The 19138-nt window shown below is 42.7% G+C and overlaps 2 protein-coding genes across 3 annotated transcripts in view; one reads left to right on the top strand and one right to left on the bottom strand.

Moving 5' to 3' along the window:
* The window catches only part of SEC24A (SEC24 homolog A, COPII coat complex component), a 21663-nt gene extending 16523 nt beyond the window's left edge, over window positions 1–5140 (bottom strand). The window contains 3 exon segments of the mRNA XM_063169206.1: window positions 4258–4444; window positions 4447–4742; window positions 4879–5140. Of these exon segments, the coding sequence (XP_063025276.1) occupies window positions 4258–4444; window positions 4447–4742; window positions 4879–5140 (745 nt within the window).
* Window positions 4626–19138, top strand: SAR1B (secretion associated Ras related GTPase 1B). Of its 2 annotated transcripts, none has more exons than XM_063168691.1 (7): window positions 4626–4711; window positions 9029–9099; window positions 11947–12066; window positions 12845–12910; window positions 13457–13560; window positions 13711–13842; window positions 15281–19138. In XM_063168691.1, exons 2-7 carry the CDS (start codon window positions 9045–9047, stop codon window positions 15395–15397), a joined length of 594 nt encoding a protein of 197 aa, XP_063024761.1. In that variant the 5' UTR covers window positions 4626–4711; window positions 9029–9044; the 3' UTR covers window positions 15398–19138. The 2 variants fall into 2 exon arrangements, with proteins under 2 accessions (XP_063024761.1, XP_063024762.1); XM_063168692.1 differs by having other exon boundaries at window positions 4698–4782.

The following is a 19138-nucleotide window of genomic DNA, read 5'->3' as shown; positions in this document are numbered from 1 at the left end:
AAGATCCATTACATAAGAACTCCATTTCACACCATGGCTGACAGCAGCCCACACGTCAGCTTACCACAGTGACACTGCCAGCCAAGTGCCAGCATAGGTCACCCCGCTGCTTCTCAAGTGACTGAGTCAATCTATGAAAGTTTCTGCAGTTAATTTTAGTATGAGAACTATTAGTACACATAGGGCTCATGTGAGTGGCCAGCTGGTCACCAACACAGAAGGAAGGGTAAGTTTATCATAAAATAATTCATCAGTCAGGAAAAAAAAATACTTGACAGGTTGATGATGCTCTTTATGCATATGTTGGTTGGTATACATGAAGTAAGTTTTACTCATTTGAAGAAAAAAAAAAGAAAAAAAAAGGTTAATAACTCTCCAAAGAGTAAACAACACTGACAAGAACGTAATCAGATTTCTGCTTTACAGAGGAACAGGCTGACAGAATCCCATGGGATTTCCAGTGCAATAAGAGCTCCATCAAGAAAGGCACTACTACAGATTGTTCATACCATTGCCACAAAATGGACATGCTGAAGAGAGACTATCAATTTTCAAGTGAAATCCTTCTGAGCAGAACACATGAGATGCTGCAGGCCACAGCCAGCTGTGACTCCTTCACAACCACCAAAACACTTTCCAGTGCTGTGTGATTCGGTTCAGGCAGTCACACTGTGGTTCTCATCCCCTAAAAACACAGCTCAGATACTGGAGACATTCCACACACAGACTTACACATTAAAAAAAGATGGCTGGTTATTAGAATGTAATGGTTAAATTCTGAAAGGTGAGCAAGTTCACATTTCCAAGTTAAAGTAACTCACACATTTCTGACAATAAATTAAGCTAAATGCAGAATACATTGAAATTCTTAGTTAGGACAAACACTGCATTAAACATTCTAGAAAACCTTAGGCTCTGGGTCACACACAGCTGTTAATTCACTGAATATTGCACAGGTCCATAGAACTGCTACAGTGCCAGTGATCTCATCCTCACTGCCTCTTCTTTGTACATAAAAGCTACACACCATATTATTCTCCAACCATTAATTTCAACCTGTAATTTATCATTCAGTTAGGAAATCCAGTTATACCCTACTGTCCCTACAATGCTGCTCATAGATATTTGCAATTAATAATTCACTAAAATCAAGAGTGTTTAAAGAAAAAAGCTCACCAAGATGAAAATGCTGACAGTTATGTGTAACCTTCAAAAACTACTCTGCAGTGTATCAGATGGGTTTCCAACAATTGATTTACAAACCCTCTTGACAATTAAACTTGATAACTTTAAAAATGATGAATTCTTATCAAATCTGACTGCATCCACATAAACACTGATATAACATCAGTATAAACTGTAGGAAAAATACAGAACAAATACAAATTGATTTATTAACTTGATTTTTCACCTTAGGGCATGACTCTATCCCAGGCAGAAATCAGAGTATTTGGATTGCTCTCTTATGCACTGTTTTCTCTGCTTGAGGAGAAAACAGTGGAAGTGAGGTGATATCAAAAACTGACCTACTTGATATTTTCTATGGCACTTTATGCAAAAACATAAATGTTCCAACTTCAATTTTATTTTTAAAGTCAGAAGCACAATGAAAAGTCTTGACATCCTCATGTAATAGTTTATGTTTCCAAGACAAGTCTGCACTAAGCTGCCAAAAAAAGCTATAGAAATAGCACTAAGGGACAAAATCCCTTTACAAAGGGTTTCATAGTGCACAAAAACTTATCAGGACTTGCTGCTTGGATGCATCCCCATCTTGACCTGACCTCTTCACTGAGACCCATCAAGGAGTATCTAGGCTGCCCAGCTTTCCCCAAATGGTGCTGTTTTCTGTGAAGCCAGAAACAAACAAGGAATTTTGTGTGGGCTGAAGAGCTACTTCACCTGCACAGCAGCCAAACAGCCAACACTTGGAGACCACAGAAATGAATTAGTAATAGAAGAAAGGCCACCTATTTAACAGCAAAACTCTCCTCTGCAACAACACAAGACCATTTAATGTTTCTGAGAGATCAGGGATAGCACTAGAATATGTATGAAAGTCGCTTGATGGTTTTATGAAATGCTCAAAGTACTAATGTGGACAGCCAGGATCCAAGTTGCATTTTCTGCCACACAGAATTTCACTGTCCCCTACTCCAAGCCAGTTACTCAGCACATCACTTCTGCCAGCCACAAGGTCTCAAGGCTCCAGGGAGATGCTAAGATAAACACTCTGGAAAGTCACATCCCAACAGATGCTGAGGAATCAGTCACCACCAGTGTCCACTTCACCTGAGCCTGACCCACTGGATTCCAAACCCAACAGCTCCTAAAGCACCTCATGACATCAAAGCACCATGATAAGGTACCACATGAGACGAGCAAAACATTCTAAAAGAATTGTTTCTCCTTCTTGCTTGTGCTTCAGATCTATCAGCTGGAAAGCAAATTAGACACCTGCAATTAAATGAGTACAGAATACTGGTCCTATTAAAAGACAAACAGAGATGAAGGAGAGGAAGGTTGTTGCTAAGCAACCCAAAGCTCTGTGCTAAACAATTTCCCGGGCAGCACAGGGTGCTGCTGTGACAATTTACTGCCTTGGTGGCCATGCAAGCTCAGGGAGTTACCTGCAAACACCTCAGCAAGCAACAAGTTGCAAGGCAGGGCTGACAGCTGGAGAACAATTTATCATCCTGCTGACAGTCTGCTTTCCTCACAGACCACTGCAAGCACCACCACAGCACTCAGTACCCCCCAAAACTGTTTTATAAAGCTCTGGTGTCAGTATAAAGGACAAGGATCACAGCATCCTCTCAAAATACATTTTAAACAATGCTATGAACAGTCCATGCTTGAACAATTTGATTTATTTCAAAGGCCAGCAACCCAAGCCTTATCTCTAACACACCGTAACAACTGCTTAATTTGCATAACTCTACATTTCAGTTCTTTATTTTTCATACACCTGACAGCTGAACAGCCTGAAATTCCTCTTTCTCGGCTGCCTCTCCATAACTTCCATTATGTGCTTAATCTGACACTAGGGAAATGAGCAAACATAGAGCCATGCCAGTCTGTAAATCATCCCACTCAGTTACTCCATTAGCTAACATTCCCTTTGTACAGCCTCTGCTCAGACCATAAGCTCTCCAGGACACAGCCTCTCTCTCCACATTATATTCATTCTCTTCCCACTCCCTTGACCCTAGAAGCAGCTACACAGTTAATTGCAAATTGTCGTTTTGCTGATGACTTTGAAGAAAAGCAATAAACACACTGTGCAGGAGGAGGGGGAAGAAAAATCAAAAGATCTCATTATAACTGAACTGCTTATGATGCAGCACAGCTACTGAAACACACAAGTGTATAATTAAGGCAGCAAGTGCAGAGGATGTGTATGTGAAATCAGGAGACACTTCCATCAGCACAGATTTGCACACATGCCACGAAAACAGACACAGAGACAAGGCTGGCCCTGCATTTTTTATTCCTATATTAAACCACCGGCTAGTAAGCTCAGTTTCACCTTCAGTATCTCGTTGTAAAGAAATACATTTTGAAGGGGAGAAAGTAATGAAGACTTTCCCAGCTGGCAGCACACAGGAGCAGATAATGTCGGCTTTACGGGAATGACAAGATAAGAAAGCGCCGCGGGCTGAGCTCAGCGATAACCACAGTGCCACATGTACAGCCCCGTTCCAAAGGGTCAAACCTCGGCTGTGTCACCCGTGTCACCGACAGGGACCCACCGGGGCTGCGGGACGGCCCGGGCCAGCCCGTGCAGCACGGGCAGGGGCTCTGCGAGAGACGCTGCCGTTCATACCGACACACAGATGGACTCTGGGACACTTCTGCCATTACAATAAATCACAATGAAGCTTTATTTTGCCTGATGAGCCGCCCTGTGCTTTCCTCAGCGACACCGGGGGCAGGGCCACCTCGGCCCCGCTGCCAGCGGCCCAGGCCGCCCCGGGGTCCCGGCAGAGCCGGCTCCGCCGCCGCTCGGTTCGTGCTCTCCGCCCCGTTCAGCCCGGCCGCGGGTGTCCGGGCTGCCCCGCCGAGCTCAGCCGGGTGTGAGCCAGCAGCCGTCCCCAGAACCCCCTCCCCGCGCTCTGCCCGCGGGCACCGGCCCCGGCCCCGGCCCCCGCTGCCGGGCGAAGGGCGGCCTGGGCCCGGGGGAAGCGCCCCGCGGCGGGAGCCGTGCCCGCCAGGCCCTATCCCGCGCCGAGCCTCGCGAGCCCGCCCCGCACTCACCGTTGCTGTAGGGCTGCTGGCCGGCGGGGGCCCCGGCGGGCTGGGCCATGGCTCGGCCGGCTGCGCTCGGTGCCGCCCGTGTGGCGGCGCCGGGCCGGGCGGGGGGGACGGACCCACCGGAACTGCCGGGCGGCGCGCGCAGCCGCACTGCGGACACGTGGCACTTCCGGGAGCGGCGCTGCGGCTGAAAGGGGCGGGGCCGGGGGCGGGGCTGGGCGGGCACGCGGAGGGGCGGAGCCGAGCGAAGCCGAACCGAACCCAGCCGAACACGGCCGAGTCACACCGAACCGGGGCGAGCCTGGCCGAACCCAGCCGAAGGCAACCCCGTAGAGACCACGCCCGCCCATCCGGACAGAGCCGAGTCCATCCGAACGCCGACGAGCCCAGCCGAGTGTGTGCGCCGCGGGTGCCGGTGCCGGAAGGAGCGGCGGGGGGCGGAGCGGGCGCAGCCGGGGTGAGTGTCGGTGTCGGTGTCGGTGTCGGTGCTGCCCGAGTCCCGGAGCACCTCAGGCTCGGCGGTACCGGGTGAGCGGGGTGGGTGGTGAGGGGTCTGTTCTCCCCAGCAGGACGCTGGGCCGTTCCCGTGTCCTGCCGGGAGCGGCCTCCTGGCCGCGGCTGGGCCTGCCCGGGGGTCCCTGCGCGCCCCGACGAGCTGCGGCCTGCGCGGGGCCCGGGGCCGGCCGCTCTCCCCCTTCCCTCCTATTCCTTCTGTCGCCTCCTTTCTTCCCCCCGGCACTGCCCTGGGGCTGCTCGGGCCGCTGGCGGCACCGGCCGGTCCTGAGGCTGTCGCGGTGCTCGCAGGTCCCGAGGAGCGCTGCCTGCGGGGGTCTGTGTTGGTGAGGTGCCTTAAGGAACCCCGTAACCCGCGGGTGCCCTCCAGCATCCCTGGGCCGTCTGCCGCGTTGTATAGACAGGGCAATGCTTGTTTGAAGTGTTGTTATGTCTTCAGAAGTTACTGCTTTTAAGGGTTTTGTTCCCTGTCAGTGAATGTTCGGCAGCCCTGCAGCGAGGATGTGCTCTGACAGCTGGGCTTTGTGAGCCAGGGCTGCCGAAACCTCTGCACCAGCTGCCCTTGGGAACTCGTGGGTTGTAGTGCTGTTCTCATAGGCAAACTGCTGTCTCAAAAATTAGTTGCTGTCAAAAAATTATCAAAATACTTTTAGAAAGTCTATGCTTTTACCTAATTTTCTAACTATGCCTTTCCTTAGCTCTTAAAATACAAAATCCAAGTGCAGTTTCAAATCAAAGAATAAACTGTGTTGTAGAATCTCAGTTTAGCCACTAAGTTTCCTAGGGATTTTACTTTTGTTGCGTGTGGTAATATTTTTTAATGTTATGATGATCATGTGTGAAATTATAACTTTCAAGTTATCATGTTTCCATCTTGCTTGAAAAACTAAAAATACACCCTTGGCAGTAGGCTTTAAGCCATTGCTTGCAGGTTGTGGTTTCGGACTGAGCTGTGGCTGAAACTGATGTTTGGTGCTCTCAGGCTGGACTGAGATCTCTTCTCTTGCTGACAGTCCCCACACAGGTGTAGCACAGTGTGTTCCCAGTTCGTGCAGAGCTGTTCTCTTGGGTGTCACTGGTTTCTGTTTCCTCATTGTCCCATAAAGGCATTTTAAATGCTCTTTAAAAGCCTGATATTGTCTCTTACCTTAACTTCAAGAGTCTTCAGAAGTGAGCACTGTCCTAAGGTTTGGAAATGAAATTAGGAATTTTTAGCTAGGAAAAACACTAGTTGAGTGTAGGAGGAAAAAATTTCCTGGCTTTCATAAGATAAAAGAGTTGTGAGTGAGTTTGCTTGCTAGTCCATGCTGTCAGCAGCTTTCCCTTCAGGAGGCTGGCTCGGTGTTACCAGAGCCACTGTGGGGAATTCCTCATTCTCCAGTCTCAGTGAGTGAACCCAGGTCCTTGGGCTGTGGAGTGGTAGAATGGCTGCACAGGAGTTACTGGGTGATGCTTTGCTGATGGAATAACATTGACCAGGGTTGAAGGGGATGTTTTTCAGTGGTAGACATGTGTCACTGAAGTGATACTAGAAAGTTAACTTTGGTGTCTTTGCAGTGGAGACACAGTGAGCTGGTGATGTCTGTAAAAGCAGTTGGTGTAAAAGACTGTCTTGGTCCAGCACAGCTTTTCATTTAAAACTTTTGTCTGCTTCCAGTGGATTATTTTCAAATCAACCCTTGAAATAACATTAAAATAGTACCTTTATCTCCATCATGGCTTGTGAACAGTGATTGCTGAGTCCTCATTGTTCTACTTTTGTGGTGTTTTTAACGTGAGCCTGAGAGTTTGAGTCTGTGTATATTCAACAACAGCCTCAGCTCTTCCCTGAATTTGCTCTCAGCATAACAACTCTCCAACCAGAGCAGAGTCACTCTGGTTTGTAATGCTTTGATTTGACACAGCTCTGAATTATAAAGTTTTCCTATGTGATAAGAGCAGATTTAATATCGCTATTCAAATATTACCTGTGTGCCTTTACAATTAGCTGTTCATTTTTTTCCCATTTTGAAAGTGTTTTCCTTTAACTGCTGCCAGCTGATATGGAGGTTGTTCTGGGAGGATTTGGGTAGCTCTGTTTCCAGCATCACTTTTCTTATGGTGATGGAAATTGAACCTGTATTAATGCCACTTCAGCTGTGTTTGTGGAGTAATCCTGCTCTCACATTAATCATTTGAATCTCACCCCTTAAAGTTTTTCTGTAGTGCATGAAGATTGTTTTGGTTGATGTTTTTTGTAAACCTAAGTGTAATAGATGGAACAGGTTAATACAACTGAGCACTGAAGTTATTCTCACCTCAGTAATCTGAGCACTTCTCTTACATCACGCTGTTTGCCCTGATTTGCAGGTTATTTGAGTCGCTGGTTTCCCTAAGCCCCACAGAGGCTTTTCTCCATTGCTATTTTGCTCAAGCAATAAATAAATCTGCTGACGTGTGTGTTCTGCCACGTTTGCTTATTCTTGACCTTTGATTTTTAGCCGTGCAAGGGACAGTTTCAGTCATGACATTGTGTAACTGGGTGTTTATGCATTGACAAGCATATTTGATTGGTATTCTTAAAAATTGTGCCTGTTGCAGCTGCTGTGTTGTTCAGAGTCATGGGTAAAGGTTTAAGGGTTAGCTGTGGCGAAACCAAGACACCTGGTGCTTTGTCATCTGAACAGATTTTGTTCCAGTGCAAGCAAAGGTCATTTAAATATCCACTCCTCTTTCCACATTAGCTCTGTATGGTGTACCTGTTGTTGCATAGCAAAGAAATTCTGTCATGAGTGTAGCTGCTGTGATGGATGCCTGGGTTTTTGAGCTGGTTCAGACCTGTGTTTTGACTCCTGTGTGCTGTGCTCTAGGCTCAGAGCTGCCCTGAAGTCCTCTTGAGATGCCCCAAGGCAGCCCTGCAGCTTCTGAACAAGTGTGCTGGGCCCCTGTAGCAGTGAGGATGCCTCTCCCAGCTGTGTTTAGCAGTGCAGCCCAGTTTTTCCAGGGCAGCCAGACTCCAGTGTCCACAGGGGTCATGTATTCCAGTAGGAATTAGCTGCTAAAGGCTTTTAAGGATGTTGCCCTTTAGTCTCCAAGAGAACTAAAATACTTACAGTTCACTGTGTCAAACTGGTGCTTTCAGTGGGATTTAGAGCACAAGTTTGGTGAGGAAGAGTTGAAGGAGCTGGGGAGGCTCAGCCTGGAGAAAGGAGGCTCAGGGGGAAACCTCATCACTCTCTTCAACTCCCTGACAGGTTGTAGCCAGGTCAGGGTTGGTGTTTTCTCTCAGGTGACCAGTGACAAGACAAGAGGAAACAGCTTCAAGTTGTGCCAGCAAAGATTCAGATTAGGTATTAAGAAAAATTTCTTCACTGAAAGGGTGGCCAAGCCCTGCACAGGCTGCCCAGGGCAGTGGTGGATTCACCATTGGAAGCCTTGGGGACTTGGTGTAAGTGTTGAACACAGAGGTGCTGGCCTAACAGATGGACTCAATGGTCTTAGAGGTCTTTTCCAACCTCAATTATTCTATGATTATCCTCACTTTAGATACTGAGGGAATTAAGATGAAAGCTAGGAAATTCATCACTCATGGCTACACAATGAACCTAGTATGGGCTCTCAGCTCAGCTTGTTATTGAATCCAAGCTGAAGGAATTCACTGGGAAAAAGTGGATTTTTTAAAACAAAACTTTTGCATTAAGGTCTGAATTATGGCAGCCTGTGCAGGGCAATACAGGAGGTCACTGACTTTGAAGGATAGTTACAGTGCTTTGTGCTAGGTAATTGTTTTCCATAACAAGCCAAACAGACAGGTTCTGTGTGGACAGGATTTATTTGGTATCAAACTTCTCTAGATTCAATTCTGCAAAACTTCTTCACCTCTTACTGCCTCCACTTTGAACCCCAGCAGCTCCCAGGGGTGGCTGGAGCCCCAAATCTGCACTGATACCCCTCTAGTGCCCTCTCTAAGTGCCAGCTTTTCCCAGCTGAAAAGTGGAAATCCTGTTTAAAATCTTCAGTGGATCATACATACCTTCAACAAATTGTAGTTTGGATAAAATTATTTTTACTTTTTGCAAAGACTTCAGTCCATGTAGTGTTTTCCCAAGGGAGGGGAAAATCTTTGCTATTGTCATTTAACTGGTCTATGATACAGTTTACCAAAACCAAATTTTTTTAAACACAGGATTTTAAATTATTTTTGTTACCTATAAATATTTTATGATGCTTAATGTGCTGTTCTGACAGAACTTAAATGTATTATGTTTTCTCTTTATTTCAGACTATAAGATTCAGATATGTTCCTATTTGATTGGATTTACGGTGGTTTCAGTAGTGTATTGCAGTTTTTAGGTAAGTCATTATTGTTTGGGGCTTTTCCTTTCTGCTATTCTTGTGTAAAATATCTGTTCACCTGTTATCTTCAAATAAGACTGCTGGGTAAATAATAATATTTGGTTTGGTGTACATTCAGTAACACTCAAACAAAAGTTTCACTTATCAATACTGAGCATTTCCAGAGTGTGCTCTCCACTCTCTTACATTAACTCTTCTTGAAAAAAATTACATTTTATTTCATGATCATAAAAGGTCAGACTTTTCTAATCATACTACATTTAAGCTGGTGTAATTCACATGGCTCTTATGGGTCTTGTCCTGATTTTTCTCTGCTGTAAAGAACTGAACTCAGTTATTTAATTCAGTTCTTTTGCACAAGAGGCTATCATTTCAGAATTCAAATAGAAGGGACTGTCTGCAAAAAATTAGTGTCAGATATTGAAACTCTTTCTCATGTTCAGCAGCACCTTGTTCTGTGAGTTCTTGTTCTGTACCACAGAAATTAATGTGAAACTTCACTGGCACCTACTCAAGAGCCTCAGAAAATTATTCCCTGTTCAAAAATTCTGCAATCCATATCAGTCCAAGATGAAAAAAACCCCACAACCATGAGGAAAATTAATGTTAGGATTCAGTTAATGTTAGGATACTAAAAAAAGGATCAGAAGTTGCAGATCACATAGGTAAAAGACACAATTTCCAAGTTTAAAGGATTTTATTGAAGTGGTCAAAAAACATTGGAGGCTAAGAAGTCATAGCAAGCTGTGCCACCTACCTTTTATCAGTTGAAAGTTTAAAGTTTTGCACTGAATGTCAGACCCTTGGCCTGCTATCAAAATGTTAGCAAGTGAAATTTTAACTAAGTTGACTAATCTTTCTTATCTCTTCTTCCTTAGCTGCACAGTGATTACTGCACACTGGCCTGCTTTTCCATTCCTGTGCAAGCAAAGGCTAATTCTGCTGAAAGACAGAGGAGCTTGAAACAGCTCCCTCTTTTATGCCCCTCTTTTTCTAAAAGAAACAGTTTCTCTTTGCATTTTCAGTTGTAGTTAGAGTTGAAAAAGACAGATCATAACATTTGGGAAACTGCCAGAGTTCCCTGTGCTGTCTGTCAGAAGGTTAATGGGATCACTTTAGGAAGAACATCTTTGCACAAGTATACTTCTGGGAGGCACAAAAACATTTTTTAACTTGTATATATGTATAAAAACTCAGGTCTTGGTGTAGCTAGTAGCTGAAGTATGGCTGCTTGTTAGTCTTGTGTTTCTCTGAAAGACATCTGGGAAGTTTGAAATGTTGTGGTGCAAGCAGCAACATCTGACTGGGAAGCAAAGACTCCTGGATCTGCAGGCTGAGAGGGGGGAAAAATATTTTTGTTTTCCTATAGGTTAGGAGAGTTTTGTTTAACTCATAAGGTGAGCGTGAACCGGAGTCTCTCCTGTGATGTAAGTTAGTATATGAAAATGTTTGTCCACTTCTTTCTCTGTAACTATTAACACTTTTTCCTCCACTCCAGTTTATTAGTTAGTGTATATATGGGCATATGAGAAGGTGAGTTTGGGAAGTAAAAGTTGTTGTACATGAAAGAACGATGAAGACACTCTGCAGGACCTGGAGTAATAAAGATCATTAATGAAATAAGACGATGAATAGGAGAGAATATTCATTCCTGCAAGTTACAGAACATGTCCAGCTGGAATGTGATCCCTGAGATTAGCTCAAAGGCAGAGGTGAGCAAACAGCAGTGGTGTAAAGGTCTGCTGGGCAGAGGCACCTCTGTCCCTGCAGTGCTGCAGCCTCAGCAGGGCTGGCTCAACACCCCAACACACAGGAGCATAGCACTTTACAGAAAATAGCGTTTTTTTGTAGTACAGAACAGGATTGATTTTTTTGGTTTTAAGTTTATTTTATCTTAATGTTTTCCTTTGAATATCAATGAATTTGAAGCAGTGAAAACTAATTTTGGCAGAGGATACAGTGTTGACAAGTTGTAAGAGAATTGCCCTTCCATAATCTCCAATTTAAGGAAATATGGTGTTTGTGTTTTAAAAAATCTTTCCTCTTCTTCACAGCAACTGTTGCATTTCTGGGGTTACAAGTGGAGGGGGAGAAGAAGGGCAGAAGACATTTTTATAAAGAAGACAATCAATGAAAATAAAATTTCTTGTTAAAGCATTGTCACATGGGACAAAGTGTGTCAGAAGTGTCCTGACAATGCCATTCAGGATGTAGCCAACAGTTTTCCTGGAGATGTGGGTGAAAGTTACTTTTTGTCCAAATAATGTGTTAGACAATATTAAAGAATTCATTCACAAATTATGATTATTGATGTTGCATCCAATTTCTCTGTATTATTGTGATTGAGGTCTGAATTTCTTTTTTGTCTCAGACAAGTGTTTTGCTGTAATTGGAGGTAGGTGAACAGAGTTCAGGTTCAGATTGGCCCATGATCCAGAGCCTGCTGTTAGTGCTGGGTCTGTGCCCATCTCTCCACCACCTGTGAGCAGAACTGTGCTTTTGCTGGGGCAGAGTAAACTACACTGGTAGCATTTAGTCCTGTTCTGTCAGAAGCTTTTCCTAAGCTAATGGAATGCATTCCATGATTGACACATTCACACCAATTTGTGCCTGTCCTGCCAAGCATCCTGTAAGCTGCAGGTTACCTGGTGCAGTAGCCTTGTGGTAAGTGGGAATGTCATTTGTACAGCGTGGATAAAGGGCACTGATAAAGGTGTGCTGGAATTTGCCTGGTCTGTATTTTGTACTGTGACTGAACACTTTGTTCCTAGGAGCAAAATCATCTCTAGTGCTGGAAATGAACTCTGTTGAACTGATTAATCACTAGGTCATTTTTTCTTCTAGGACTGTACAAGAAATCAGGCAAACTAGTGTTTCTTGGACTGGACAATGCTGGAAAAACAACATTGCTGCACATGCTCAAAGATGACAGACTGGGACAGCACGTCCCCACGTTACACCCCAGTAAGTTCAGAGTGCTGCTCCTTAGCTAGAAAGCATTTGAAGAAAAGCAGGATCTGATTATGCCAGATCTAAGACCATCAGTGTAACTGAGGAGATACAAGATTTTTGGGATTGCAATCCATGGATAGTTCAAGTAATTTTAAAAAACAGTGTGTGTAGGATAGTTCAGAGTGTTATATTTAAAATTAAGAAGTGAATATCAAGCAGAACAATGAAGCAGAGAGTTTGTACTATAGAAGCTGCAAGAAATAGGGACTTGAAATTTTTGGGACCAGCTTCTCTGTATAATTAGAAAATCAGTGTTTGTGTCTCAGAGATTGCTGTGTAATTGTTATCCTGGTAACCTTGCAGGAGAAAAAGTTCAACAGGTTGAAAATGTGGATTGGGGAAGTCTAGTAAGGAGGTGAGAAACTGGGAAAGGATATGAAAAGGAGAAGCCTTGAACAGTATTGAAAACAAAATGCCAAATGCAAAATCTTTTTTGCAAACCAGATGTCAGAGCCAACTGTTGTTTGTGTAACATGAGGGATAAATAATGTAGGAATACTCTGCTCTTCTTAGCATTGTAGATATTTCACACATGCTTTAATGGTTAATAACATTTTGGTGATACATGAATGTGCCATTGATTTTGAGAGAATGTATTACTCTCATGTTCTTCTTGAATAACACAATACTGTAAAGAACCAAAAGAAAGTAAAATCTATGTGCTAGAAGGCCAGACTTTTCCAAAGCACTGCATAATCTTCACCTAGAAGATAATTCTGTGTATTTCCAGCTTCAGAAGAGCTGACAATTGCTGGCATGACTTTCACTACCTTCGATCTGGGTGGACATGCTCAAGGTAAGACTGTGTGCTGACTCACTCAAGCTCACTGAACTGGGCTGGAGTTTGCTTCCAATCAGAAAGACAGCCCTGCTGCAGAGACTGACTTCCCAAACTCTTCTGTGACATTGGCTGCTCTTTTGCTCATCTCCACCATTTATCACAAATCACAAATACGATTTAGCAAGAGTTGCAGTAGAGGAGAAACTTTTGATTAGTACTGTGAGGAGTTCTGTACTTTGCATTTACCTTAATTTCCTTGCATTTACCTTCAAACTTACCTTTGTTGACATAATTCTTGGGGAAACAAAAACCATTTCCACACATCAGCATTCATGTGGGATAGAACAGTGATAACATTAGAGTGAATTATGGTTTTGTTCTGTTATTTCAAGCTTTGTAAAACATGAATTGCATTCCAAAGACTGGCAACATAAGCTAAGAATTTTTAAAAAATCAAATTAATAAACCCACATGCACCTGTTGCTTTTTAATTACCAATGTGCATCACTCTGTTATTTGGGAATAATTTCCTTTTATTTTAATTTCTTATTTTCCCTGTAGCTCGCAGAGTGTGGAAAAACTACCTGCCTGCAATTAATGGTGTTGTGTTCTTGGTGGACTGTGCAGATCATGAAAGATTGCTTGAATCAAAAGAAGAACTTGATGTAAGTTTAAATAAACTTTTGAAAGTTTGAGCTTCTAAGAACTAAGCTCAAATCCCCAACAGACCTCTGCTGTCACCTGTAAATGAGTAGTAGTGATTTGACCTTCTGTATTTTAAATTAATCAGTCCTCCTTTCTCCATTCCTTTGCAGTCACTAATGACAGATGAAACTATTGCTAATGTGCCTATCCTAATTCTTGGTAACAAGATTGACAGACCTGAAGCCATCAGTGAAGAGAGGTTACGAGAGACGTTTGGTCTGTATGGCCAGACAACAGGAAAGGTATTGCTTGGTTTGTGGTTTTTTGGGTTTTTTTTTTTTTTGGTGAGGTTTCTTGCTTGGGCAGTTAGTTTGCCTTATTTGTGTGTTGACTCTGGTTTGCTCCAGCTAAACAAAAGAAATGTTTTTCTAATTTATAAAGTACTTAGTACATAATAACAGTATATAGAATGAATCCCAGAGTCTCTTTGTGTGTGTATGTTAAATGTATGTCTACTACAACTTTTTACACAATTAACAACTTAAATACATGTGGTATTTAATGCCACATTTTTCCAGAGAAAATGTATTTCTATCTAGAATAATTTTTAGTACTTCAACTTTCTTATGCACTATTTTTAAACAGTTTTCAGAGGCTATACTTGTAGAGTGAATTATGAGAGAAAACTGAATAGAATCTTTCTCATTTCAAGTGCAAGCTTTAATAATTTTCTACCTAACATATATGCCTAAAGCTTAGAGATAGATTTACACCATTGTAGAAGTCTAAGTTTGTAGGTTGTGGAAAAGAGAAAGTTCCTACTGGCATCTGTAGCAACAAGGCAGATTTCTAGATTCAGATTTTCTCCTTTAGCTGACCAGCTCTGCTCAGAGCACCTGTCCTGCAATTTTTCTTTGCTTATTCACTCTTAGGTGCCTCCCTTTAAGTGCAGTGCCAGTCATAGTTTAGGTCAGACAAGAAGAAATCTGTATTTTCTTGTTTGTTGCATTTTGCAACAAACTTGTTTTCTGGTCTTTCCACCACATGTATTTGATGAAGATTGACACCACTGTGAATCTCCAGTTGAACAGCAGCTTTATTGCACTGTGCTGATTTTGGCAAGCAAGCACATGGCATTCATGCTTTGGTCAGTCCTAAAATTTGTAGCAAATGGTTTTTTTATCTGATTGGAAAACTGTTGCAAACAGAGCAGGGAACTGTGACTGAACACCAAATATAAGCTCTAAAATTCTCTTTGCATGTCTGCTGTTCTGTTCTGGTTTCACATCCCCTCTCCAGCGTGGATGCACGTGAGAACATGCATGGTGCTCTTGCACACAAATGACTGAGTTTAAGGTCACATGTTCTTGTCTCTCTGTGGAGGTGTCAGGCCCAGAGAAGCTGGGGATGCCCCATTCCTGGAAGTGTTTTCATGTCAGTTGGACAGGGCTTGGAGCAACCTGCGATACTGGAAGGTTGGATAGGTGAAGGTTGGATAGTGAAGGTCCTTGCCCGTGGCAGGGGGCTGGAATGAGATTAGCTTTAAGATCCCTTCTAACCCATCCCATTCTATGATTTTAGATTAATTTATTTTCCAAAATTCCAGTGTCAGACACAAGTTAAATAGGGGCGTTCCATAGAAGCAGATGTCCATGTGGAATAGATGCTGTTCATAAGGGCACTGTAAGGACATGTTTTATTTGCAAGGAGCTGTAAGGGGCTCTGTGTGTCTCTCTGCAGGGCAGCACACCACTGAAGGACCTGAATGCCAGGCCCCTGGAGGTGTTCATGTGCAGCGTGCTGAAGAGACAAGGCTACGGGGAGGGGTTCCGCTGGATGGCCCAGTACATCAACTGAGCCTGCCGAGATCCCAGCAGCACAGCCTGCCCTGGGCCCCATGTCTGCTCCTTTTTGATCACTCAGTGTACGTAACTTGAATTCATTTGACTGTTCAATTTTAAAAATACACATTTTTAGCTAATTCTATCATTGATGCTAAATTGTAAGTGTGAGGATTGCGAAATTACTTCGAGCAAGTTTGTAAGTTTAAATGCCACAACCTGTGAGCTTTCTAATCCCATGCAACATCCTTTTGCAGCTTTTAATTTAATGAGTCTCCAGCACCATTTTTGGTCAGAGCAACTTTCCAGTACAGTATGTTTGAATGCACTTTTTAACAGCTGAAAACGATGAACATGTGAAAAATATTTAATGCTTATGTTAAATTTTTTATGTACTTTTTTGAAACTGGTTTTATAACTTTAGAGTATATAACCATCTTTCAAGGAATAATAAATAATTAGCTGATGGATAATTGCATGATGCCTTACAGTTTTCAATAATACACTTTCTTATGCAACGTCATGCAATAAATTTAAATCCAGTTTTGGCATCTTTAATGGGAAATGTTTCATTTTAATGTGTCTTAACTAGTGAGGCTGATCTGAATATGTGGGATATTTTCCTGAAACACAAGCAGGCCACAAAGTAGTTTCATTGTAGATTAGAGTAAGGTGGATTTTTTCAGACTACTAAATTCTATTTATTTTAAGATTTTTCATAGTAAAGGAAAAATCCACTGTGATGCCCTTATAATTACCACAAATACAAAAAGTCTAAATTAGCTGTGCCAAAGTAAATCTTGAGTTAATGACAAAAGTGGTCTTAATCTACTGGTCTCTTGAATTAAACCCTTGATGTGACACAAGAAATACAGTTTCTTTCTGAAGAAATAAGAATACCCCTGCACTAAATATCCCATTTCCAATTTCATTAATTTTTGGGTCTACCAGAAGACTTGCCCATGAAATTTCCTGGAAAAAGAAGGGGTTGCCATTGCTGCTTTTGCAAGTTTACCAGCTCACACTCATTGGCCAGTTTTATTTTTAGGGCAAGATGGATCCTTTTATGTGGTTTTGCCCTGAAACCTGACCAGTGTGGCAGCTGCTGGATGCCCAGGGCACTTATTTCTGGGGTCAAATTCAGTCCCTCTTTCCAGTTTCTGACTGCTTTTCCCTGCTTCTGAGTGTTAGTTCCCCAAGGAGGAAGCAGGTTATCTTTGAAGAAAGGATGCTGCAGCACATTTTATTGATGCTGGCTGGGAGCTGTGGTGGGTGCTTTCTTGTGCTGGGCAAGTTTTACTCCTGATTTGCCAAATGAATGTGGGGTTTCAGCCCTGGAGTCACCATTTCAGTCTGATGGGTTTAAGTTTCACTGTGTAGTTTGTTTTGTCCTTGTACAAACACAAACTGCTGCAAGTTGTACTGAATCCTTTTACTTCCTCTTGTACATCTTCTCCAAGATACTTTAGGCCTTATGTTCCAATATCCATGGCAGCAAATGTATTTCTGACTGGTTTGATTTCACAAATAACTTCCTTTTGACCTCTGGGCTTGAATCTCAGATCTAAAGGCTGTAGGCACAAAGCAAATAAATGAGACTTATTCCTTGCCCAAACCTGAACTGGTATGATTGAATATTGATGATCAGTTCCCCACAGTCCTAGATTGTGCATCTGAATAATTCAGAACCTAACTAATATAAATTGTAAATGAAGTTTATTACTGCAGAATCACATGCAAAACATTAAGCCCAGTTTGTGTGTGGTGCAGCTCAGTGTGAAGGCATTGGAGGGCTTTTCCAAATGACCAACATAGAGAATTCTGCATTTTAATTCATGCTCAGCTGTGGAGTGGTGTCTCTGCTGCACAAATCCAGACTGGAGGCAAGAAGTGGCCTCTCACCACTGTGTGCACAGTGTGTGTCTTCTCTGCCTACAGCCAGTATGTAGGGGATGTGCCTCTTGGTTTTTTCTCTAGCTTTTTCTGATGATGGTGATAATGCAGAGAACCACAGCTGAATCACTAGATGGTGTAAATATTAAAAGTACTACTTGCAGAGTCCCATTGTGGTGTTGATGTGAGGGATTTGGGACTGTGTTGCCTGTGCTTATGGAAATGAAGCTGGAAGTGGAGATGTTGTGCTGCACTTCCACAGGCTGAGCCATTGCATGGGCTTGGAGGGTCCTCCTCACCTGCTCTTCCAACCAACTGTGGACAGCAGCACTAAAGAAAAGGATAATCCTATTAAAAATTAAAAAGGAAGGGAGGTGATGGTGCTTAAAAGTGGGTGTTAAGAATAGTTCCCAGTGTTGTGGAAACACCCTTGGTTCCCTGGTTCCTGCTCTGGGATGGTGGCTGAAATGTTATTGTAATAAGGGCATGGAGAAACCTGGACCTGGTGTTATCCAGCTGGGTATGTTGTTGGAATAGGTGATCAATGCTCAGTGAAATACATAAATAATCTTGCTCTATTTCATTTCATTCAGCAGAGGAAGGACCTTTCTTCTGTAGTTTACATTCTGTTGTGCACATGAATGTGAATGAGTGTTGTGTGTCTTTGTGTGAAGACTTTATTAATAGACAAATTTACTGATGAGAATTTTCCTGGTGGTTCTCATCCCCACCCCCTCCATATCCCCCTGGCCATTTATTTCTATTTTATTCCTATGACTGTGGCCAGTCTTGCTTCAAAACAAGTAGTGTTCACATTTGGGTCTGACTTATGATTTTTTTTTGCACTCTTGACTATGCAGATTTTAATTGAACATCACTTTAAAGAATGTGAAAAAGAAAACTCATTAATAAAGATGTTATTTATGAATTGTCTCATTTTGTTTTTACATTGCAACAGTTCCTTAAGAGAAATGAATGCAGATTTCTAAGATCCTACTAACTACTTCTGACAGTGGCCTGTATTTCACAGCAGTGACCCCATTTACCAGCATCTCTGGGTTGAAGATTTCTTTTGCTTGGATGTAATTAAGAATTAAAAAAAAAATTAAAATTGGGGTCTAGTATGTATTATATAACTGAGAGGTGATTGCTGTATTTCAGTCTTGGTTTAATGCATTTTTCAGCAACAATTATTGGCATTGGAGATGGGCAAACTCTCCAAGCTTTCTCATTCATCCTGTGCCAGATCAGGATTATTTCTGTGTTCAGGTCCTGACTATGATGTGCCAAAGGTGACCTGTGGCATTCACTGGAGTACAGTACCTGCATGCATGGGAGCTTTTTTGTGTTTTTATAATTGGATATGAGCATCAAATAAAGAACATTTGGCATTCACTTTTTATAATAATGTCAGTTCAGAAAAATGATGGAGGTGGTCTCCAATCCCAGTGAATTCACAGGTGTGCTGGAGGTCAAATTGTTCTTCTCTTGTTGGTCCTGTCAAAGTATTTGGTTGTTTCCAACCAGAGTCCAGTGTTTCTGTTGATCACAACGTGCTCACATTTAACACACTGTTGTTGGTTGTGGACTGAGGAGTTACATTTGGGCTTCATCCACTGGGGTCAGTGGGGATGTGTAACTTCTTGCACTTGGACAAACCACTCTTTGCACTGGTGTTTCTGTTCTGAAATGTGAGTGCACTAAATGTTGAAAAATGTAATTTATAAAATAAACTGCAGAAGAAAAGCTAAAGGTGAAAGTGTTCTTTAACATGTTGTCAATGCATTTGTTATTATCTTGTCCCATCCTATGCTGGAAATACCACCATTGGGAATAGAAAATAAAATTTTGCTTGAAATTTGAA

This window comes from Melospiza melodia, chromosome 14, assembly GCF_035770615.1.
Source record: "Melospiza melodia melodia isolate bMelMel2 chromosome 14, bMelMel2.pri, whole genome shotgun sequence".
Lineage (NCBI taxonomy): Eukaryota > Metazoa > Chordata > Aves > Passeriformes > Passerellidae > Melospiza > Melospiza melodia.
The sequence above is the reverse complement of the archived record's forward strand: the minus strand, read 5'-3'. Positions and strand labels throughout refer to the sequence as shown.

Excerpts from the sequence above, each read along its gene's own strand:
- SAR1B (XM_063168691.1), top strand. The coding sequence starts at position 9,045 with ATGTTCCTATTTGATTGGATTTACGGTGGTTTCAGTAGTGTATTGCAG. Across the intron at positions 12,067-12,844 it reads CGTCCCCACGTTACACCCCA|CTTCAGAAGAGCTGACAATT; the intron begins GTAAGTTCAGAG and ends GTGTATTTCCAG. Across the intron at positions 12,911-13,456 it reads TCTGGGTGGACATGCTCAAG|CTCGCAGAGTGTGGAAAAAC; the intron begins GTAAGACTGTGT and ends TTTTCCCTGTAG.